We start from the raw sequence: 25,301 nt of genomic DNA on the forward strand, positions 1-25,301 counted from the left end.
ATTAAAATACTTCAATAATAACTTATAAATCTTATAGTCACTGAGCAACTGTATTCAAAACAGGTTAAAATTAAAGAAAAAGCAAAAAAATCTGAGCAGCAAATGTCACATGAAATATTTTCTAAAGATTATGAAATTTACTAAGAGCAGAATCTATAAAGCCTTGGCTGGGCGCGGTGGCTCCTGCCTGTAATCCTAGCACTCTGGGAGGCTGGGGCAGGAAGATCATTTGCACTCAGGAGTTCAAGACCAGCCTGAGTAAGAGCAAGACCCCTGTCTCTACTAAAAATAGAAAGAAATTATCTGGACAACTAAAAAAAAAATATTGAAAAAATTAGCCGGGCATAGTGGCACATGCCTTGTAGTCCCAGCTACTTGGGAGGCTGAGGCAGGAGGATTGCTTGAGCCCGGGAGTTTGAGGTTGCTGTGAGCTAGGCTGATGCCACGGCACTCTAACCCAGGCAACAGAGTGAGACTCTGTCTCAAAAAAAAAAAAAAAAAAAAAGAATCTATCAAACCTTGGCACAGAGCCTATTTACTCCTGGTTTATCTAACAATCCTGATTACCTAGTTTACTAACAATCTAGTTAACTGGTGTTTTGTTCCAAAGCATGTAAGAGAAATAAATTAGGAAAGACAAGCTGCAGCTAGAGAGAGAAACATTAACAGGGACATGTGCCAGGAATGACCTTCTCTAAGCCTCAGTAAAGACATGATAAAAAGCAGACAAAAGAAAAGACCTAAAAGTAAAAGGCCAATGGGAAAGATTCATATATTAACACACATTATAGATAATGAGGACCTCAAGTTCATTCATTCATTCAACAGATTTTTTAAGTCCCCACTCTGTGAAACTTACTTTCTAATATAATATAAATTTGTAATGTCTTTGTAAAGTAGATGTCATCATCCTGGTTTTACAGAGACCCAAGAGATTCAGTACATGTGCTTGGTAAGACAATTATAACCTTGTGGAATATGGATTTGAGTCCAGATTTGTTTGACTCCAAAATCCAAGTTCTTTTCATCTGTTCATTTTACTTATCCATCCATGTATTCATTTATCTATTCAGTAGTTTGAGTATAGTGAGCATTGTTCTAGAGACTAGGGGTATGGCTCTTTAGAGAGTTTACAGCTATCGTGCACCCACATTAGTATATTTTTTAAAATGCACAATATTTTATAATAATTAGATGTATTCATACAGAATTTCAGTGTCTACAAAGAAAACCAAAGACTGGTTTCTTAAGGGAAATCCAGTTTGAAATAAGATTTGTGTTTGATCTCTTACTGAATGCAACTCTAAGACGGGGAGAGGAAATACTTGCTCTGCTTGGAATGCCAGTCATCACCTGACTCAGAAATGTGGGTTTATGTATTCTGTTTTCTTCACACCAGAGCCCCTCTGACTCTTCTTGACATAAATATATCTAAGTTAAACTCTTTTAAAGGAACTTTAGCAATATTTACTTACCCACAATGTACAAGTTTCAGAAATTCTAAATGAGGTCAATCATCACTTAAATCAGCATTCATTCACTAAAAGAATAAAGATCCCAGCCAGGCACGGTGGCTTACACCTGTAATCCCAGCAACTAGAGAGGCTGAGGCAGGAGGCTTGCTTGAGCCCAGGAGTTTGATGCTACAATGAGCTGTGGTCATACCACTGCATTCCAGCCTGGGCAACAGAGCAAGAAATCCATCCCCCCCCCCCACCAAAAAAAAGAATGAAGTCACAAAGTAATGAAAATTTATAACTTAGTTTTTACTTCTATAAACATTTCTTTTTATAAGTTTGGTGAAGTAGCAAAACTTTCACTTTGTCTAAGAGAAAGGAAATGGGATTCTTCCTCTAAGGTAGCATCAAAAGAAGCTTTGGTAAAAAGCTTTTAAATAGATATATAATGTTCTTTGAACTAAAGAATACTTTGAATTTCCTAGTAATTAGTACTCTTTAGTAATAGTAATAATGGTAATAAATACTTAAGAGTTGATATGACAATATGAAGTGGCAACCAAGGAAAGAAAATTCTATGTAGTTTATTCTAGGCCCTAACTTAATGTTCCCCAAGGGAGCATTTAGAGCAGGACAGTTCTTTGTCCCACATATTGCAAGATGTTTAGCATCCCTGGTTCTTTACCTATAAATAGCAGTAGCATCCTGAATTCATTGTGACAAACAAAATAAAACCACCCACACATATTTTCATACTCTGCCTAGAAGTGTTGGGGGTCCAGAGGGAGCCACACTGTTGGTTGAGAGGCCTTATGCCTAACTCCACCCCCACATTCCAAATGCATATCAAGGCAGGTGTGTCAACAGAATCCTCAGAATGCTCCAATTTGAAAAGAAGATTAAAAGAATGAGTAGGTCATCTTATTTGGAAGGAAAAACTCTATAAACTTTCTTTATAAATTTATACACACACACACACACACACACACACACACGTATATATATGAAGAAACCAGGTCTAAGAGAAAACATAGCCCAGAAAATAATAAAAGCAGATTCCCTATAAAAGGACTAAATAGGTATATGAATCTAACAAAAGACAAGATAATTAGGCAATAGAATGTTATAAAAGGGGAGGTTGCAAGGTTAAGAAAAAAATGAGAAAAACATCACTGTCACAAAACCACACTTACAAATATAGTAAAAAAGAAAAAGCAAGAAATAGAAGTGACTAAAAGTTGACTTAATAGTATTGATACAATAAATTACAGAGAAGACAGAGGAAAAAGATAAGGGCATTAAAGCAATAAAAAGAACAAAATGATGGCTAGGAGACATAATTATTCATAATAAGGAAAACTGATGTCCCAAATGTAGAGCATCTAATAAGTGGAACAGAAAAACAGTATTCGGAGATACACAAGATAATTCCCATGAAATTAAGGAAGAATTGACTCTGAAGATAGAAAGAAGATACCATAGAATGGGAAAAACTGGTATAGAACTATTGACATTGAGATATAACCTAGTCACATAATTGAATTCATAAAGACTAATTTAGACATTCAAGCAGGAAAAGCCAGTCATCTATAAGGAGGAAAAATGAGGCTAGCTTCAAGCCTATGCAGCAGTTTCCAGTGCTAAAAGACAAATCTAAGTTTTGAGGAAAAGAAAATGTAACCCAAAAATATTATTGCAACAAAATGGCTAATCAGGCATAAAGTCTACAAGCATGAGAGAATTTGGAGTATATAGCACCCAATGAGAGCCTCTTTAAAAAAAAAATCCTGAAAATAAATTTAACAATCCAAAAAATGAATCAAAATAAAGAACTCAAGAACAGAGAAGCTGTAACAAAAGGGCTGGTGATGGGCATTGAATCCACAAGTGGGAAAGTTATTATAGAAAAATGTAAACATCACAAACCCTGCCAAAGTACAGATTGTATAAAAAGCCCAAATAGGGAGATTAGGGAGGGAAAGCAAAAGCAAGTTGTTAAAAAAAATTAACGAGATCTATATAATATTTTGGAAAAAGGAGAGCTTTATTTCTCATGAAGGGCGACCATTCCAACAGGCTGGGAAGCAGAACCCAGCCAGAAATCAAGCACACTTGCTTCAAAGACGGACAAAAGGAATAAGATTTTATATTGAACAGGATGATCAAATATATATATATATATAAATATTTAACAAGCTATAGGAGGGGTCATGAATATTTATGAAAAGGAAATTATGTTCATGTATAATTGTGCTTTGTCTCTCCCATCCCATCATGGCTGGAAACTCAGTTTTAAGGTGTTTTGGGGGTCCCCTTGGCCAAGAGGAGTCCATTTAGTTAGCAGAGGGCTTAGGATTTTATTTTCAGTTCTCAGGGGTTTATCATTTTATCTTTCACACTTGACAGTCAATATTATCTGAAAAATAATAATGACCCTGACATGCTAAATGTTTTCAAAATATTCTAAAATTTTATACAGGTCTGAAGGGCCTGTGTAGTGAAAAGATACATATCTACAGTTCAGGAATTCTTTCAGTTTTACTTTTTCATCTGTTAAGTGCTAATAAAATTTTTAAATTTTTAATCTTCTTTTAAAAATACCATGAACTTTGATCCTACTCTTACAACTTCAATTCTGACTATAGTTGTCCAACTCTCCATTCTTACTTCCTTATGTCTATTTTTAGACAGAGATATATAGAATCATATTCTACCTGGTAGCATTTGTGTGTACTTTTCTGTAATTACTCAAACTTTTATGAGGATGTGTCATTTCCATAAAAATAATAAAATAAACTCTTTTTAAAACATCAGCATTTATCAAGTACCTCTATATGCCACACATTGTGCTAAGTGCCTTATGGACATCTCACTTAAATTACTTTTGCTTTTTTTAAAGTTCATTTTTTCAGTAAAACCACTTTTGTTCTTTTTAAACTTAAATTTTAATTACACAAGTTATTCATTTTTATGTGTTAGGATTTTTTTGTTGCGAATGGCAGAATACACTCTGGCTAGTATTGAAGAGCAGGATTTATTAGAGGACATTAGATTTTCTCACAAAATGCAGGAAGGCCAGAGAAATAGGTTAATTGCTCAGCTTCTAGGAAGAGTAGTCAGACCCACTCCAAGGACTGGCCTCATCCAGGGGAAGTGTCTCTTAAAACTGGACACCTCTGCTGCCACCTTATTAGCCGTGTGGAGGCCCCCACATGAAGCCTGTTTTCTCAGGCTACTCATGTTCAAATCAAAATCTAGTACAGATGTGGATGATTGCCATAATTTAGGGCACATTTGCACCCTGGTTGCTAGGAAGGCCAGAAGTGAATTTCTAGGGAGGTGATGTGTTCCAAATGCGGGAAACTAGCAAAATCTAGAGAGGGTATTGTAAAGATATTATACAGTCTAACATGCTGGTTGACTTCACTCTAAACAACAATAGCAACAACAATAACATGTTTTTCTATTCAACATGTGGTCCATGGACCAGCAGCATCAGCATCACTTAGGAAATGGTGAATGCAAAATCTTGGCCTCTGTCCCAGATTTACTGAAACAGAATCTGCATTTTAACAAGAGCCCTCAGATAATTCCAACGTGCAGCAAAAGTTTGAGAACTGCTGCTTCAATGTAAGAAAATGCAACAATCATTCACACAAATGAAAATGCACTCACCTCCCCAGAAGGGGAGATCCAAAAGTCTCATTAGTTCCTGCATCCAGCTCCAAGTGTTCACTCCTCTCGAGTTCAGTTGTGATCTTGTCCTGATAGTCTAAACCTATGCACTTTAATAAAGTTAACCATCACCAACACACTCTATATTAAATAATAAGGAAAAGGGAAAGAAAAAAAGAAAAATAGTTCATATATAAAAGTATACAAGACAGCAAAGAGGAAAATATGGGAAGTGACTATGGTCCTCATTTCTGCAGCTGGACATAAGGCCACCGTTGGTATTATAATTTCCTTCCTCCACTACCTATTCCAAGTTTCCATGCCCTCAGCCAATACCTGAGATGGTAGAAGGTCATCACTTGGTAAAACAACCCAAAATTTTCTTTGTGAGAGATCTAAGCTCTTGGTGGTTCTGCCCGTGTGAGGCTGCTGCAGTATTCCATCAACTTTATGCCACTGGAGACAATACTAGGTGTCCAAAAGGTTCTTCGGGTTCAAGAAATCCTTCTTCCCCCCATCATTGTATTGCAGGAGTCTTCTGGCCCTTGATCTTCACGATCAGTCATCCCAGCCTACGAGGCGTAATCCTTTCTTGCCTATTTTATCCAAAGTCATAAGGAGCCCAAAATTAGCACATCATCATCTGTTCAGCTTCCAATGCAGTGTGACCATTGTCGTGTCCCTCGATGGAAGCATTTTTCCCTTGACCTCCAAACCAGCAAAGCTCAAAGTGGCTGAGGAAGAAGTAAATTCTCTCAGTAAATATAACAGTGAGAGACACCACTTCCACTTCCATCCTGTGGTTTCTAGCTGGCTACGGGGGAATCTAGTTATTGGTCACTGCTTCAGAGCATATGCCACACTCCTTAGGACAACACTCAGCCAAAATTAAACCTTCAATAGGCTATGCTAATATTTTGTAAATATGGCAAAATATAATATTCTATAAATATGGTGAATCCTTTGAATTCAACCAACCATTGCCCAATTTCTTTTGTGGTAAATCAAGCCCATAGGTCAAAAGTAATATAGTTTAAGATGGCATGGCAGGGGACAAGACATTCAGTAAGTCCACTGATGATGTTACTGGCAGGAGCATAGTAAGAAGAGAAGGGAAATCCATATTTTGAAGAATTGTCTTGTCTTGTGAGGATAAACTATCTTTTTCATGATGGAAGGGGTCCAGTGTAATCAGCCTACCACCAGGTGGCTGACTAGTACACGCAGGGATAGGTCACCCTATTAAGTGCTTAGGATTGGTCACTTCTGCTGGCAAACTCAAATGTGCCAATAGCCAGGTAAGTTTGGGTGCAGGGAAGTTCATGTTCCTGAGTCCATACATAACTTCCGCCCTGCCCGCATGATAACTTCACTATGAAGGCATTAAGCAAGCACAGTGGCGACTGAAAAAACCCGACTGACATCCACAGAGTTGGTCATTTTATCTACCTGATTGTTAAGAACATCCTTAGTTGTAGGGTACAAATAACCCTTACACTCCAGGGCCACTCAGAGGCTAGGAAAGCAAGTTTTTTGGAATCTACGTTGGGCAGATGAGATTCACAGTATACTCACTATACAAATACAGGCTGGGCGTTCAAAAGATACTGGGCAGCCACAAGTGACAACTGAGCACAACATATATGAGAACATCACAGATAAGGTGCAGTCTCTCTTGACCACCACCCCCAATCTCAAGTTCCTTCCCAGAGAGAACCACTGTCACCACTTTGGCATGTCTCCTTCCCCACCTTTTGTTATGCAGTTACACAATTATGCATGTATCCATTGAATATATAAGGTGGTGTTTTGTTTATGTGTGGAACCATTAAATACATAGTATTAGGCAACTTGGGCTTTTTTCTCTCTACAACCTAGAAAGAGTCCCATGTCAGTAAATAGACATCTACGTCATTCTTTTTAATTTCTCAGAGTGTTCCACACTGTGGATGCATCATAGGTTACTTAGCCATTCATGTATTGTTTCTTTTCTCTTTTGTTTTTTACATTAACAGTACTGTGAGGAATATCCTTACACAGCTCCTTGAGCTCATGCACAAATGTTTCTCTAGGGCAAATCCTGAGTCACAATGTATGAATGTTTCTAATTTTAGTAGATGTAGCCCAAATGACATATTCTCATGGTGGATCTAAAAGTATTAATATCTATTTCCTCACACTCTCAGCCATCTGTATTTTATTATCAAACTGTATAATTTTTGCCCACCTAATGGGTATAAAGGGTATTACGGTTATGAGGATGCATTTCTCTGGTTACTATTTAGACTGAGTACTTTTCCTTATGTTTTATGTATGGCCATTTATATTCCTTTTCTGCATTTATTAATTGCCCATTTTATTGCTTGTATTTTACTTACAGATTCTTTTTGGTTCTTTATGTTCTGGATGTCAATCCTTTATGTGTTATCTTTGAAAATATTTCTTCCAATTTTGTTTTATTTGAACTTTTTATGGTGTTCTTGCAAAAGTTTTAATTTAATGTTACCGAATTCCTTTCAGGTTTTGACTTTTAAAAGAAAAAACTTATTTAAAGGGTTCTCCCTACCACCAAAGAAAAAACATATTCCTATACATTTTCTTTTAATATTTATATAGGTTTTTCCTCTAATTCTTTAGATTTTTAATCCCTCTGAAATTATCTTTATGAATAGTATAAAATAGAGATGTAATATTTTACAAATAGTGAATTTTTCCTGTATTGAAGAATACATCCTTTTCCACTGATTTAAAATTCTTTTTTTTTTTTTGAGACAGAGTCTCGCTTTGTTGCCCGGGCTAGAGTGAGTGCCGTGGCATCATTCTAGCTCACAGCAACCTCAGACTCCTGGGCTTAAGCGATCCTACTGCCTCAGCCTCCCGAGTAGCTGGGACTACAGGCATGCGCCACCATGCCCGGCTAATTTTTTCCTATATATATTTTAGTTGGCCAGATAATTTCTTTTCTATTTATAGTAGAGACAGGGTCTCGCTCTTGCTCAGGTGGGTCTCGAACTCCTGACCTCGAGCGATCCACCCGCCTTGGCCTCCCAGAGTGCTAGGATTACAGGCGTGAGCCACCACACCCAGCCTAAAATTCTTTTTATATATACTGAATTTCTATATATACTTTTCATAAACTGAATTTCTATATATGGTTGTATTAATCTATTTGTCTTTTACTATCTCATCATTATACTGTGTTAATTTAAAAAGATGTTCAATTTAACCTTTTCTTTCTTTTCAGAAAGCTTCCTATTGAACAATTCTATCATTTGACACAAAACAAAAAAAGTGACATCTATGGAAATGATTCTTTGTAAGTCTGGGTTTCTTTTCCTTGTATAAGATCAAATAACATTTTTAAGGGGAAATGAATTATATGAGAAATAAAAAGCCCCCAAATGGGGCTAGTCTGGGTCAAGGAAGTGGTGTCTCTAAGTGTTTGTTACTTTCATTTTCTCCTTTCAAATTTGGATTTTTTTAAAATTTTTTCTTTTATTTTTTCATTTTTTTCATTGTTTAGAGAAACAATTTCTTTTTTTTTAATAGTGAGCATTAATACTAAAACCCAATACCAAACAAAAAACAAAGCAAATGAACCATAAACCAACACTGGTCTCACTTTTTTCTACTTAGTTTGTAGCATTTAAACAAGTCAAGAAAAAATGGAGATAATGAATAATAGTGTTCAAAGGGATTACTGCAGGTCATCTTGGTCTATTTCCCTGCCTTTGACCTACTTAATCTAATAAGAACATGTTACATTTCATAAAAGATTCATAGAAAATGCCACAGTTGCCCTAAACAAACTTTCAATCAGAATTTTATTCGGAGACTGGGTTTGTTCTGATCATCTACAGATAACTCTTAATAAGATTATTCCCTAAATCTCTTTTGGGATAAGGAATACTTATTTATCCTTTGCTTAAAGGTATTATTTTCCAGTATATTACATTTTTTATTCCTTGAAATAGTTTGTCATGTATACTACAAAAGCATACATTTTCGTTTTCAAATAAAAATAAAACACAGCATTGAAGTAACTGTGAAAATATCACTTTATTAAGAATTGTTAGTTTATAGGTAGAAGTTAATATAGAGTTTAGCCACTAGAGGGAGTCAAAAGGACAAAATTTGCAGTTGCCTGAGCTTTCTCCTTTGGAATTAGTGAGTTTTGCAAAGCAGATGTGGAGGATGGCAGTACAATAATGGACTAGTCTGGGTCAAGGAAGTGGTGTCTCTAAGTGTTTGTTACTTTCATTTTCTCCTTTCAAATTTGGATTTTTTTTTTATTTTTTCATTTTTTTCATTTTTCATCAAGTCAATTTTATGCATATGCTTATCAATATTGTAGCAAAATTTGTCACATGAGAACAATTTTAGATACCAACTTAAAGTTTTATATGTAGTAGTCAATCTAGTAACTTTAGATTCCTTGGATTCATATATTCATCACCTCCCTACCCCATGTCTCCAAATCAAGAATACAGAGTCCAAATAAAGTTATAAAGTTTTTTCCTTTTTTTTCTTTTCCAAAACAAAATAACTTTGGAAAAAGATATAAACTTTTGTGGTTCATGTGAATCGTGTATTTATAGTACATTATAGGATAATAAAATTATATGGCTTACATACCACTTTATAGTGAATATCCTCTAACATGGAGGAGCATCTAAAACATTAAACAGTGTATTCAATTTGACTGATTTTTTACTATGAAATTGATTACATTCTGTTGATTTTTCATGCCTGAAATCTTTCAGAGTCTTATTTGCATAGACTGAAGCTAATTGTTGAAATCAAATTTAAATAGGTAATTCTCTCTTTAGTGGACTTTTTCCAGGGCTATAATATTATTTCTTGGCATGCAAGGTTCCGAGTAATTGTAAATACCCAACCTTGGAATGAACTGGTTCAGAAGGCATACCTCCAGAAGCTAGGTCAGTTTTTTTCTTGCCTCTCCCTGCCAAATGGGCCACATTTACTATCATGAGAGATCAGCAACCCTGGGCAAAGGGACAAAGTACAACGTGGTATTTACATATTCTCTCCAACCAGGCCACACTCAGGTCGCTTCAGGTCATGTAACTGCACTACACATGTGACGTCAGGCTCCCTGAGAGCACTTTGCCTACTGCCTAATTATGAGAGTAAAGCTCAGTAAGAGCCAGAGCTCTTCCTCATTAGAAGTAGTCAGCCCTGAATCTTCACTACAAATAAGAAATGCAAAAAGGGTGGTGAGCAGGATTGAAGTTAGAATAAATGGAATGGAAAAATTGATCAGTAGACAACTGAGACATGAAACCATCAGATCTCTGTGTCTTGTCAATATTCAGGGATCCAGAAAATTAATCAAGAATATTATCTTGGCTGTGCGTGGTGGCTCACACCTATAATCCCAGCAGTTTGGGGGGCCCAGGCAGGAGGATTGCTTGAGGCCAGGAGTTCAAGACCAGCCTGGGCAATAGCATGACCTCATCTCTACAAAGAAAACTAAAAAAATTAGCCAGGTGCAGTGGCAATCACCTGTAGTCCCTGCTACTTGGGAGGCTGAGGCAGGAGGTTCACTTGAGCCCAGGAGTTCAAGGCTGCGGTGAGCAATCAATGAATCACACCACTGCACTCCCGCCTGGGCAAGAGTGCAAGACTCTGTTTCTAAAATAAATAAATAAATACATACGAACATACATACATGCATACATACATGTATACATACTATCTTAATGACACTGTAGTTTGAAAACAGGGTACAGTGATATTCTTAAGTTTCTAATAGGAGTTTAAGCCATAGAAAGCCCTTAATATAAATCAGGTCTTGTTTCCTGTTTTTATTCTAGGGTACCCAAACCACCCAATTCAGCGGTAGGGTAAGTATTCAACTTATATTTCCTTCTCTTTTACAATCAAGAAAAAACATATTGACATTCCATATGCCTTAGGCAAGTGTGAGGATAAGTAAGACTTTTCATGAAAGCTATTTTTTAACAATTGGAAAGAGAAGCTGATGTAACTCCAAGGTAACATTATTTTTGATTTCTCTCCAATGATATCCCCTGTAAATCTTTTTTTACACAAACTTTTAATTTTTGTATAGTTTTAGATTTATAGAATTATTGGGAAGATAATACAGAGAGTTCCCACACCCAGTGTCCCCTATTGTTAACATCTGACATTAATATGGCACATTTGCCATAATGAACGAACCAAAATTGATACATTAATACTACCTAAAGTTCCTACTTTATTCAGATTTCCTCAGTTTTCTCCTAATGTCCTCTTTCTGTTCCAAGATCCCCTCCAGGACACCACATTACATCATCATGTCTCCTCAGGTTCCTCTTGGCTGTGACAGTTTCTCAGGCTTTCCTTGTTTTGATGACCTTGACAATTTTGAAGATCATTGATCAGATATTTCATAGAATGCCCCCAAACTGGGTTTGACTGATGTTTTTCTTATGATTAGACTGGGGTAGTGTATTTTGGAAAGGAAGTCCACAGAACTAAAGTGCCATTTTCATCACATCCTATCAAGAGTACGTGCTATTAACATCATTTATCACTGTTGATGTTAACCTTGATCTCCTGGCAGAGTAGTGTTTATTAGGTTTCCCCACTGTACACTTACTCCTTTTTCTCTCCTTTCCACACTCTATTCTTTGGAAGAATACAGTGCAGCCCACACTTAGTGTCTGGAAGTATGCTCCACCTTCTTGAGAGCAGAATACCTACATAAATTATTTGGCATTCTTTTGCATAGGAGATTTATCTATTCTCCATTTGTTTATTTATTTACTGAATCATTTATTTATATCCGTGACTTGTGGATTTATTTTATGCTTTGGTACTTAGGCAGTAATCTAATACCACTTTATTTTGTTACTCTAATCGGCCATTAGGAGCTCTTATAGTTCACTCCTATATTCCTTTGACATTTCCCCCATCATTGTGCAGTGTTTGGGTTTTTTTGCTTTAAGCATTTCCTCACTTTCTGGCACTTTAAGATACTCCAGGCTCATCTTGTATGTTCCCTGCCCCACTCCTAGAACCAGCCATAACTCCAAGAAACCCTGGTTCCTTTCCCTGCAGACTGGTACTGGAAACTAAGATCTGAGCACTGGGTGCTCCCAGTGCTGCTGGAGTCCTCTATCAATCTTAACTGAAAATATGAAATTCACATTTTAAAACTGTGTTTCAGTTAAAGCAATGACTGACTCAAAAGGCTATGAAAATTAAGGTCCGGTATTTTTGGTTTTTGTTTTTTTAAAAACAACTAGGTGAAGAACCCTTGTTTGGGACTTTTTAAATTCTCTTCATAAGCAATATGAAAATAAAGCCCTTTTTGTTGGGTTATATTTCTTGGATTCACCTTTCTGCTTATGGGTGGTTAAGTTCCAAAGAGGGAGGCTAGAAGTCCAAGGTCAAAGTGGCAGCAGGGTTGGTTCATTCTGAGAGATGTGAGAATCTGTTTCAGGCCTCCCTCCTGGCTTCTGGTGGTGTGCTGGTGATCTTTGCGTTCTTGGCTTGCAGATTTGATCTCTGCCTTCTCTTCACATGGCATTCTCCTTGTGTGACTGTCTGTATCCAAATTTTCTTTTTTGTAAGGACACCAGTCATACTGAATTAGAGCCCCACCCTACTCTAGTATAGAGAAATTCCACCTTAACTAATTATATCTGCGATGACCCTATTTCCACATAAGGTTACAATATGAAGCCCTAGGGGTTAGGAATTCAATATATGGGTTTGATGGGGAAGGTACAATTCAACCCGTAACACTTAACATATAACTCTTGCTTTTTTGTACTTAATTTTCTAATTACAAACAACATTTCTCTATCCCATGGACTTCCTAATCTTAATTTCCTTCTGATTTAAACAGCTCCCACATGGTTGGTTGGTTGTTTTTTAACCTCTTTCAGTTCTCTAAGTGAAAGGAAAATGATATCTCTGTGGTTTTCTTAACTTTTTTTTCTCCTTCACTATACTAGCTATGTTTGGGTTTTTGGTTTTGAAACAATATTGTGTGCATAAACAGGCAATATATTTTGTTGATTGATTGCTTAAAGAAACAAATAGCCTGGGTTGAAAGTTTAGTCCAAGATGGTTAGAGAACACTTTGCATTACTGAAACCGAATGCCCAAAACAATTCAATAAAATAAAGTACTGGGATCCTCTTAAAACAAGGAGCAGGAATTAAAAGCAACTAGAAATTCTTCCTATACTATTGTAAAAACACAAAATGCATATATCTTCTGCTTTACATTTTTATACAAATTATTGAATTATTCACTGATAATTAGTTAGGTATGATTTATTTTAAAAATTTAGTTTTGTTTAGCAAAATTAAGAAAAGCTCATGCTTTATAGTATACATTCCAGCAGAATGCTAACTCCATGAGTACAGGGACTTTGTGTGGCTCACTGTCATGTTGCCAGGGATTGGAACAGTCTCTGCAACAAAAAAGGGTCCCAATGAATAGTTGATGATTAATTTTTTCAATCATACTTCTTTCTCTTTTTTTGTTATGTTTTGTTTTGTTTGCTCAATAAATCTCAGAGAGATCTGCTCATCGTATCCAGTTGATCACCCCTACCATACACACACTCCTCGTGGTGCCATGTTCCCGACCTTCACGTCGCCTAAGGACCTCTACACTGGCATTAAAGCCCGCACCCAACAGCCCTTTCCTCCCACTGTGCCAACCAAGGCTTATGATACAACGGTTTTGAAGGCAAGAGGTAAAATGTGATTTGAAATCAGAACTGTATCAATTCTTTTTCTTTTGGGGATTTATTTATAATAAAATTAAAGAAAGCAAGGAACACAAGGGATTCAAGTCTCAAACGTGTGACTCATCAGATTAGGAAAGTTCTTCCCAGCTGTGGCTGGACTTTACAATCAGCTGGGACCCCACTGAAGACCAGTTAAATCAGACTCTGGAGACACTCCTAACTTTTCCACTTTACACACAACCTCCCTTGGTAAAATCAGAAACCAAAACTTTGTAGAATTGATTTTTATTCTACCTGTATTTTCTGTTTTATTTCCTTCCTTCTCTCTCTCTTATGGTTTAGCTTTTAAAAATTCCATCCTAGCCCAGATGGCCAGCACAAGGAACAATGTTTGGTTCAATCATTAGAGTCCGGAAGTGGGTGCAGCAGCAGTGATTAAATTGAAAGATCCCCCTTGAAATAAGACTCCGAAAGTAATGGGAGCAGTTTGTTCAGTTCCTCTTAACACCCTGGAGCATCTTCGCCCAGTCCCAAACCTTGGTGTCCTCGGGGATGCGTTTTAGCAGAGAGGACAGCAATCCCAACACCAGTCATCAAGTCTCTCCCACACTAGACACCTTGGTCATTGCCGAGGAGACCTACACACGTGTGAAAACAGAGAGGACACCCCTGGAGAAAGACTGATAGAGGGAGGGTAGCTGAAAGCGATAGAAAAGGCACATGGTAGTCAAAGGTAAAAATTTGTTGAATGCATTTAGGCTGTGAGGTAGGTGAGACTCAACAATTGTCCTATAGTGCAGTTCCTCTGTACATGAAAATGCAAGGACAGAATACTGCCATAATCTCAACCTCAACACCTAATTAGCAAACAGCAACGTTTTGAGCGCTAGCATAGCAGAGGGCTTAAGAGCATGGACTCTGGAGTCAGACTGCATGGCTAGAATTCTCAATGTGCCACTTACTCACTGTGGACCATGGGAAACCTTTTGAATTTCTCTGCCTCTACTTCCTAGTCCATAAAATGGAACTATTAGTGCCTACTTCATAGATTACAGAGATAAACGTTAGCAGTTATTATTTTTATTGCCCTGTTAACATATAATGGCTCCAGTATGTGTGCATCATGCTGAACTTTTCTATCACCTCTCAGACCAGGCAGCATTGATAAAAAGTAGTGAAAACTGTATCAAGCAGAGTGACTGTTTAGTGTCGAGTGCCATAACTATATATTGGGGGAGTAGGAAGAGGGGAGGGGCTACTGTGCAAAAGAACTACAAGATATGATTCCTAAAGCTGGGCGTGGTGCCACATGCCTGTGGTCCCAGGAGGATCGCTTGAGCCCAGGAGTTCAAGGTTACAGTGAGCTGTGATCATGCCACTGCACTCCAGCCTGGGGGACAAAGTGAGACCCCAATCTCTTGGGGAAAAAAAAGATATGATACCTAAACAATTGAAATTTTTATGATCTTATTGGGTAAATTATCAAAGTCAATTATTTTTCAATCCTCAGTGAGTATTTCTGAAATTATATGAAATGCATATAGTTAAAAAGAAATCATAGAAATATGTGTTGACCTCATAAAAACACTTTTCAGTACAGTTATAGATAAGGGATTGAAGAAACAAGTTGCCTTCTTAATTTCTTGCTCTTCCAGGCATCCACCGCTCTCTGACCATTCAGTCACTCTTAGGGGATTTTAAAAAGATAACTATACTCTAATAACCCTTACAAAAAGATCTTTCCAGAAACTAGTACTGCTTAGGTTTCTACACTTCCACTTGTTTCAACTCTTCTTTATTAGAAATAAGAAGCATGTAGGTTAAGAGTGCAGGTTCTATATCCAGATTGCCTAAGTTTGAATTCTGCCTACAAGCTGTGTGATCTTGGAGAAATTGCTTATTCTCCCTGTGCCTCAGTTTCTTTATTCCTTAAGGTAGGAAAAACAGTACCTTTCTCATAGAAATGTTACGAAAAATGCATGTGATGATATATATAAAAAACACTTAGTGACTGGTACCTAGTAAGTGTTCAATAAATAGTAGCCTCTGTTCTTATTACATATGAGAATGGGTGTTCAGAACATTCTTTAACTTGAAACTTATCATGGGAACAAAGCCATGCTGTGTTGTAAAGCTTATAACATTATAAACCAAAATCTAAGAAGCTGTTATCTTTAAAATGTTCTCATTAAGTACCTTTTGAGTAAGCAAGTACTAATTTAATTTTGGAAAACTCTTAATATTTAGGCAGAGAAAAGCCAAAATAAGTATTATAGAAATGCATTTGTTGAGCCTGAAGCGACCAGAAAGAGGACCTGGAAAAATTTATTATTTACCTAAGGATCTCTGTCGTTAATAAGAAAGGTGGAGTCCTGGTGTCCCAGTTACTGCTGAGAGCACTAAGAATAAAGACGCATTCTCACTCTGTGTGGCCACACACTGCTCACATGAGGGCTCAGAATTCAAGAGCGGAATTTATCTCATAAGCTATAACTATGTAGTTAAAATGTACACTGACATTCATCTCTGCTTTATATTATCTCATTTGTATTTATTGTACTTATTAATCCCATTGAATAAAAGACTGTGCTTATTTATTCAGGATAATGGTGCTTTTCCTGAATTTTCAGGTCATCCTTACAGATATGAACTGCTTGATTTTCCCACGGATTCAAAGAAGAAAGCATTGACTTGGCCAGGTCAGGGTGTATATTATGACGTAAGTATCTTTTAAAATGTGTGTTTAAAGAAAGTAAAAAATATTTTTCTTCAATAAGTTTATAGAAATCCAAAAAATGGATTGTTTTTATTTTCTAGCTAAATGAAAAATGTGAGATTTTGACCATGATTCACATTTTTCAATTCAATTTTCTTAGCTGATTTCTTGTACTTTTGGCAGCTATGGAACATTTCCACAGTTACAAAAAAAAAAAATGCTCCCCCAAGAAATATGGTGGGAACGGACTGTGTTTCACACACTGTGTAATCCCCCAACCCTATTCTTACGATTCATAGTCTATCAACTCCAAATATGCACAGAGTGAATGGGAGGTTTTCAGAAAGATTTACAAGCTATTATCATTTCAACCATTATTAGTCATTTGTGTCAAGTCTAAAAATAAAAATAAAACAATAGCTATGATTTATTGAGCAATTGCTACACACTAACCACTTAATATATGTCATTTAACCCTTACAATAATCTCCCAAGGTTAGTATCATCATTCCTATTTTATAGATAAGGAAACTGAGACTCAAGAGAGTTTGTGACTATGTCATGATTACAGAGCTCAGGTTTGTGAGATTCTAGTCTCTGCTCTTACACTCTACACCATATCTCCACATGAATAAAAAGAGAAATTTTTAAATCATGAAGGAAAATATCTAGACATTTGAAAAAGACAATAGCTAAGATTTATTGACCATCCAGTTTGTGAAAAGCAGTGCCAAGTGTTCTCCACATATTATCTCCTTGCATCCAGCAATCTGTGAGATAGGCAAATAATAATCATGGAAGGTTGGAAACATTTTTAATTTTACCTGGAAACCCATTATGGCAGGCCAGCATGTGGTCACTGCAATGTCACACGGTCATCTATGAAGTAAGCGATTTCCTGTTTGTTTTTTCAAGTTAAACGTCAAGGAGACTCCCTAAAGAATCGTCTGCCTTACTGGGTCTCTTTCATTCTTTTAAGCAAAATCTATCCAAGCAACCCAGAAATATGAGAAGTTATTCTGGAGCCATCTTATCATCACATATTCTCATAGCCAAAGGCTCCAACTCTGCAGTTCAGTTTCTTCCTACTCCTCAAAATCCTGCTCCCCTCACGTCACACCCCTTTGCACCCTGAACAGCTCCCCCTGCCTGAGTGTAAATCCCAGTGCTCTAAGTGAGGCATGAAGACCCTTAAGGATCCGGCGTCATTTCTCCCCTGCAGCCTGGCTCCACCTACTGGTCCCTGAACAGGTTCATGCCATTTCCCTTCCTGTAATGCCCTCCTCTCGGCCTCTCTGCCTAACACTTGCCATTTCTTCAAGGCTCAGCTCAACCCTCCTTGTTTCTATCGTGTGGTGAGAGATCTATGTTCTAGTTAGTCTTATATTGCCTTTTGCTCTCTAAGTGATATTAGGCATATTGCTTCCCTTCTCTGTGCTTTAATAAAATTTATCTGTATAATATCAGTAAAATATGCCCTACAAATTTCACAGGATATGAGGATCATATGAAAGATTTGAAAACTAGAAACACTATAATTTATAAGGCATTATTACTCCAGCAGAAGTGATTTCTTCTTCTGACTTCTACCACACATACTATAAATACCTCTTCACATGCATTTTATATCTCATCAACTAAATGACACGTTCTTTGAGAAGAGACTGTTTTATGTGTATATCCCCCACAGCACTTTGTACATAAATATTTTTGATGGATTTGATGATTCTTCTTCTCTCTAATGAATGATTAATCCCACTTTCTTAATCTGTTCTAACTAGTCTTAATTTTCAACCTTTTAGATATTCTTCTGGCTCCTCCCTAACCCTAATCCAGCTTTATGCTTCCCCAGACAAAGAAATAAAAGTAAAATTATTACTGAGCCTCATGGAAGTACCTCATGACTCATCTTTTTTTTAATCTTTAGGATAATACCCTGTACTTGTCCTCCCATTTTTCCTGCCTTTCACCACTTCATTGGGGGAAGTAGTCAAAGAGTCTTCAACTTTATCTGCAATGTTCCATTTTTATTAAAAGAGGGTTTTTTTGATGATATTTACCTTTCCTATTGCTAGAGCAGTGGTTCTCAACCTTGGCTGCACATTCGAATCACGGGGGGCACAGGCCACACCCCACATCCATTGAATTGTCCCCTGAGGATGGGACCCATAGCAAGAATGCCTTGTTTTTAAGGACTTGTGGCCTCTATTTATGAGCTAATAGTCTTCGCTCTCTGCCTCCTCTACCCTGTGCCAGGAGAGGAGGAAGGACACCAATAACCCGATAAGCAGTTTCAAAAATGTCACCTAAGGACATTGGTACTTTAAGACAGGAGTCTAACCACCTCCTCATTTGCTGGCAAATTAATAAACTTCTCTTTCCTTCTCTTAAAAAAAAAAAAAAAAAAAAGTGTCACCTAACTGCAAAAGAAGAAACTCCAGGAACCATATTTTAGTATTTTCTATCCAAGCCAATAAGAAAATATGCATAACATATTGGTAAACAGTGTGAATTTTAAAGTGGCTCAGCCCCTGGGTCTAAAACTTGTCAGCTTTATGACCTGGGTGATATACTTAATCCTTCAGTACCTCAGTTTCCTCATAGATAAGACAGAAATAATAATAAAATCTACCTGGTAGTGTTGTCTTGAGAATGAAATGCATAGAAAAGCACCCAGCACCATAGTAATACATGACAAGCTCATAATAAACATTAGCTACTGGCAGTACTATTATTCCAGTGGTTATAATACTTTGTTGACCTAGCAACATTAAGAAATGGGTAACCTGGGAAAGAAGAATATTCCAAATTAGAAGGTTGAATCTTTTAAAAATTAAGTGCTGGGGCTTAATTTTAACAGTATCTAAAATGTCATTTTGCCCTCACCCTTTCACTTTACATGTGTATGGAGCCTGTGCCTTCAGGAGCTACAGAGATCAGGTACCTCTTTCCCTCCCAGACTCCAGAGCTGCCCGACCTTTTTGTCTCTTTGGACTGGCATACTTTCCCCCAGCAGAGTCATTGCTGATCATTGCACTTGTCACTCCAATCAGGACCTCTCCTACCCACTCTTTTCCCTCAGATCTCTTCTCACAGACCAGTTCCAGCCATAACCAAGCCAATCAACATTCCTTTTCCTTTTATAACTGGCAAACAATAATAGCTTTTAATATTTTACTCTTCTGTGCTGTGTAAGTCATTACTTGTTCAAGTGGCTGAAGACTTTTGTCCTTTCTGTTTCTCAAGAACTCAAACATCTGGTCTTAGCTTTTGCAATATGAAAATAGTCTATGTTAAAATCTTCCTTGTAATCATCTTCTGAGTAATATACAGTATAATCACATAGGTCAAGTACCATAAACTTCCCTAACCTTGGACTATTGGAAATGTTTTAACAAATCCACTTTCAAAGCCTAGTTGAGCCTACTTACTAACACAATGTTCTTGACAACCCAGTTTTCCATAAACCTAAGTATCTGCACAGACCCTTGGCTTCCCTTTGAAAAGGAGCTCACTTATATCACCCTTACAAAGGAGAGCAGTTTTCCTTCTTGAGCCATCTGCCATCTTTCCAATCTAAATGCCCAGTGCTCTCCCAGAGAGGCATTCCTTAGTCCTGAGACAGTTCTGTCTCTCCACAATAGCACCCACAATCCACCCCCATCCTCAAATGGCCAGAAGGAATTTGGTGAGTGTGCAGCCACCTCCTTTGGAAAAGTACATCTTACCACATACCTGGATACCCACAGCACACCTCTCCATCATCACTGCCACGCTGTGCCCCACCTCCCACCTGCAAATGGGCACTCTCTCTCCCCATCTCCCACCTCGCCCCCTCCTCGTTTCCCCTTGTTCCGTCCCAGGCAGCACCTTCCCCAACCGTGCACCCTCATCTGCCTTCAAACTTCTAAGTCCTGAGTAGATGCCAAAAAAAAATATCTCTGCCAGATTATTTTCTCCCTTTCTCTATGTCTCTCTTCATTCCGTATGTACATGAACAAAGTGCTTAGTCATAACTTCTTAGTGTAAAAAACGGTGCTAATACAATAGAATTAAGTGAAATATAATCCAGTAAAGAAAAAGTGTCCCCCAATACTAAAGTCTCTCCAAAGGGCAATGTGGTCTTCACAATAAACTTTTTCATGCTCCCCTATTCATTTGGTTAAGCCCCATCATTCAAGACTAAAAACAAAAAGCTGTTTGATTTTTTTGTTTCATTTAATACAACCATATTACTTTCTGTTATTTTAATGGCAATTTATGGAGTTTTGGTGCCTTGCACAGAGCCCTCAAAACCTTGCACACAGTTTAGCATGTAATAGGTATTAAGTAAATATTTATGAGTTACATATACTTTATGAGCTATGCTGGGACTATAACCACGATTTATATAGTACTATTCCTCTAAGACTGTATTCCAAATTCAAAACAACTAACATCACTCCTTCGTAGACTAGATTGTCTGCCTAGAAACTAACATCTCAGGAACTGGAATTTCTTCCTGCCTTGCACTTATCCTCCATATCAGATACAAACTCTCCCCTTTGAAGAGTATATTGAACCAATTGAACACCTACTGAGTGAAGGATTGCCACCAGCCCCTCTCTCTCTCCTCTCAAGAGTAACAACACCTTGACCTACTGAAAATTGACCAGCTCCCCCTTCCAGTGTTTCCTGGCTCTTTAACTACTTCCCAAGACATCATAGGCTACGGTAAAATTGCACATTTCCTATTTTCTTCCTCGTGCCCTTGGTCACTGCTGTTAGTTCAGCCAGTATAAGACATTAGATTACTCCAGCCCCTTAGAACAATATTTGAAAAAAGTCCTTCTTATTTTCAAGTAAGCTGGGTCTGCAAATAATACGATTAGGAGAACAAAGGGGCTTTCTTTATCCCTGAATAAGTAAGCCACGTATTTGCTACAGGTTTCTAGGGGTGATCATTTAACACTTCTTGAGACAGATTCCAAGTGCCTTTTACCATGAGTACTCTATATATGTAAAATAGGGATCACGCCAAACTCACAGGGTTGCTATGAGCAGTGTCACTTTTAGGCCCAGAAACTTTAAAGGACCTCATGCTTTAGAGGGCCCAGTTCTAGTCTTCCTCTGACTGTGCCCCTCCCTGTGGGACAAGGAGTTTATGGGAGCAAGAGGATATGTCGATCTGGAGCCCATGCTCCCCTGTCTCCCTCTCCAGACCATGATCTTGGACCACAGAATTCCCTGACCAAAGTCAGGACTCAGTCTCAGGACCTTCTTGGGGAATCTTCTTCAGGCCCATCCTGCCAATGGTTGACAGTGCTGCCAGCCAGTATATACCTCTAGGCCAAAGGAGTGGTGAGGACATGGCTGTTTGCTGGAAGTGGAGGTGATGGGTAGATAGGGCAGGTAAGGAAGAAAGCAAGAGGGATGCTGGGCCAGGGGTCAATGTCTGGCTTTTCCTGAGCCACCATGTCTGTGTGCAGAATTTGAACCTGGTCTTCCAGGTTGTTACAAAGGTATTTTGTCTTCTCTATCCCCAAACAAGTAGGAGAATGCAACATATTTTATTTAACAATTTATTTGCTTTATTTATAAATTAAACTATTTAGACAAATGGAATATGGACTTTCATTTGTACTTTAGCCCCAGGCTCTGCAAATGTTAAGGGTGGGCCTGGCTATGAGGGCAACAAGCAGCATAATGTTCAAGAAATATCAGTCCCACACTCGCCACCACCCTCCATACCTGTGCTCCTGCTGTTGCTCTGGTATCCACACCTCTGCATGTCATTCAAGTGCCAGTTTCTGTGGCGTGGCCTAACATGGCCTCTCATCTCCTCCCTCTCTCCCCACTCCCAGCCCCACTTCCCATTCAAATGGAATAAATCTCTCCCTCCTCTGAACTTCCAAATAATTTTGCCTTAATCTCTCTTATAACAAAAAGTTGCTTTTCATCTTATAGTCATTTGACTTCAGGCCTTATTTCCCTACTAGCCAATATGCTCCCAGATGGCAGGATTTGTCCCAAGGATTTGATCCATCCTGTTTCTTGCCACTACTGTGCACACTTAGGTGCTCAGTAAATATTTAGTAAGTATAAGAGAGATACTGAGAAAAGGTGAATTTCTAAGTAACCAAAAAGACCGCAGGGAAACATTCATTCACTCATGTTGACAAGCAGACCTCTTTTGAAAATAAAAAATAAAACTCCATAGTTATGTTTGAAGAATAAAAATTTTATTGGAATTTCAGTGACTTAACTTCCATCAGAAATTCAGAAAAGACATCAAATGGTTTCATTTCAGGCATGAAAGGAAAAGTAGGAGGCACACAATTTTGTCTAAATTTAGCTAAAAGAGTAACCTCAGGGCCCTTTGTATTTCCAATAAAATTTCACTGGAGGTAGAGTATCCAGGGACATTTCTCCAATATATGTCATCAGAGTCCCTGCTAAGGCAAAAGACTTTTAGAAAAGACCCTACCATTTCTTTGACAAAATATTGTGTTTATGGTTACAGTTATAGAATGTTAGTAATTAATGAAGAACAAACAGTATTGAACTTCAACCTAGAATTTCCTTTGCCCCTTTCCTGCAGAGACAGTGAATCAGCCCTTATTCTACCAGGTGACAGTAATAGCAATAATCTTTATGTTCATATTCTAGTTTCCTAAATGCGTTGAGAAAAATAAGCCAGTATTCTACCCGAAACCTCCTAAAACCTTCGCTCCTAACAGTTCTTTAAATTCATGGGACCATATTAACTCTGCAAAAGAAGCCAACATACAAAGAAATCTTGAGAGGTCCCACTGGCTCAGTTCATACACTCATGATTTTACAGGTATGAGTTCACATTAATACAAGTAAAAATTGGAACAAAATTGTAATATTTGACAAATACTATTACAAGCTTTCATCTTCTAATATTTTTCCCTGTTTCTCAGTCTAAGTACTAACAGGAATTAAAGTGGGTGGTAAGTTTCTCTTCATGGGTAGCTGGGAGGTCGGGTTGGTTTTCATTTTATTGGTTCTAATTATATTACAAAAGGAATGGGTAAGCTTTCCTATAAATGACAACTTTAAGTGCCGTTCCTCATGTACTATAACAAAATAATAAGACAATGTTTCCATTAAGGTCTGGGGCCCATGAACCCCCTAGAACTGGATGATTTCCATGAAAAGGAGGTAGCAGAGTTAACTGGACAGATAGGATTTGATCCAGAGCCTGTAAGTAATTACAGTCAACTCTCAATTGTTTAGGGGGAGAGTATGCAGGTGTTTGGCTCCTTTGCTCACTTTTTGTGTCATGAATATTGGTAACTAAGCTAGCAAAGGGAAAATTTACCTCATTTTAAAAGTTAATTCTGAGCTGATTTGAACTAGATTGAATACCCTCGTCTACTACTTGGAAAAACAAGGTTTCTTTTCCTCTTCATTCTGTGTGTACGTGTTTTTAACAGATTTTCCACTATGCTACTCTTGCTAAAATAACTTACAAAGGAGTTGGTTTATGAAATAGAGCTTAACTAGTAATTTAGTGAGATTCTTAATAAATTCTGTGGATCTTTGCATATTTGTATATCTTGTACGTCACCATTGCTTTTGAAGAGATGAATGCTTCCTCCTGATAGTCACAATAATTGAGAGTTGGCTAAATTACAACCAAAAGCCAATAAATTCTCTGCAAATATCAATAGAGACTTTTTAATTGATTATGTGAAATGGCCTGGAAATGATCAAGCCTTTTAATTAGAGAAGGTATAATCTGTTGGCTTAATTATGTAAATGAAATGAAATGACCTAATAATTTGCATATATGTTGTTTTATTTGAGACCTACATTTTATTCTCTACAACTACAAATTTTGAAAAAAAAATATTTTTAAAGACGTAAATTATGGAAAGACACATACAAAACAACTGTAAGATTATTTCAGTTTGAACTCTTTATAAAGACTGAGCTGAACATATCCATTTTACATTAGCTTCAGCATCAGAAGTGGTTCCATAGACTGCATAGACTACTTTATCATTCACTGGAGGGTTTTTAATTGGTTTTATGTTTTACTTGCAATAAGCATGCTCTAAGGTATGTTCAGCAACTGTCCAGTTTTCCACAGATTTGACCCTGTAGGCTCTAGCTCCTTGGGAAGCAGCTTTATCATTTTTACAAAGAAATACATGTACAGTTATGCAAAGGATGCTTGTCAAGTATATTATATGCAAAATTTTTGTGCAAGTAAATCAACACTTAAATATTTATTAACAAGATAAAATATACCTAAAATAGTTGGAAGTTTAAAAGAAAGTTTCAGTGAAACTTGCTGGTTTCTGACTAAAACATAAATAACAGACTCTTGGAAAACATGTTTTAGTGGTAATAAAATACATATGAAATATTATATTGTAGTAGTATAAATTAAAGGTACTAAAAACTGCTTCTTGCATAAAGACATACTATCAAATTATGATATGATAAGCCCTATCTTTTTGTTGTTTATGACAAATTTAACAAAGCATGTCAAAGAGAGTTATTTTCTTCATAATATTTACTCACACTTGATTAGCAAATTTATAATAAATTTGTTATTAATAATAACTCAGTATGGAAATTCCTCCAACTATGAACAGATTAGGTTATAACCAAAAGGATATTCCTAAGTCCATTTTTTTAAAGTCCAAGTTACAGTTTTCTCACCATTCTCATTTGTATCATCTCTGCTGACAATTCCATCATC

The 25,301-nt window shown here is 37.2% G+C and overlaps 1 protein-coding gene across 1 annotated transcript in view; it reads left to right on the forward strand.

Annotated features, from left to right (window-relative positions):
- SPMIP4 (sperm microtubule inner protein 4) overlaps positions 1-25,301 on the forward strand; it is a 37,028-nt gene that overhangs the window by 9,412 nt on the left and 2,315 nt on the right. The window contains exons 4-9 of the mRNA XM_069462053.1: positions 8,377-8,448; positions 10,970-10,999; positions 13,691-13,872; positions 16,497-16,585; positions 23,231-23,405; positions 23,700-23,791. Of these exons, the coding sequence (XP_069318154.1) occupies positions 8,377-8,448; positions 10,970-10,999; positions 13,691-13,872; positions 16,497-16,585; positions 23,231-23,405; positions 23,700-23,791 (640 nt within the window). The remainder of the gene's footprint in view (positions 1-8,376; positions 8,449-10,969; positions 11,000-13,690; positions 13,873-16,496; positions 16,586-23,230; positions 23,406-23,699; positions 23,792-25,301) is intronic.

This window comes from Eulemur rufifrons, chromosome 29 (assembly GCF_041146395.1).
Source record: "Eulemur rufifrons isolate Redbay chromosome 29, OSU_ERuf_1, whole genome shotgun sequence".
Lineage (NCBI taxonomy): Eukaryota > Metazoa > Chordata > Mammalia > Primates > Lemuridae > Eulemur > Eulemur rufifrons.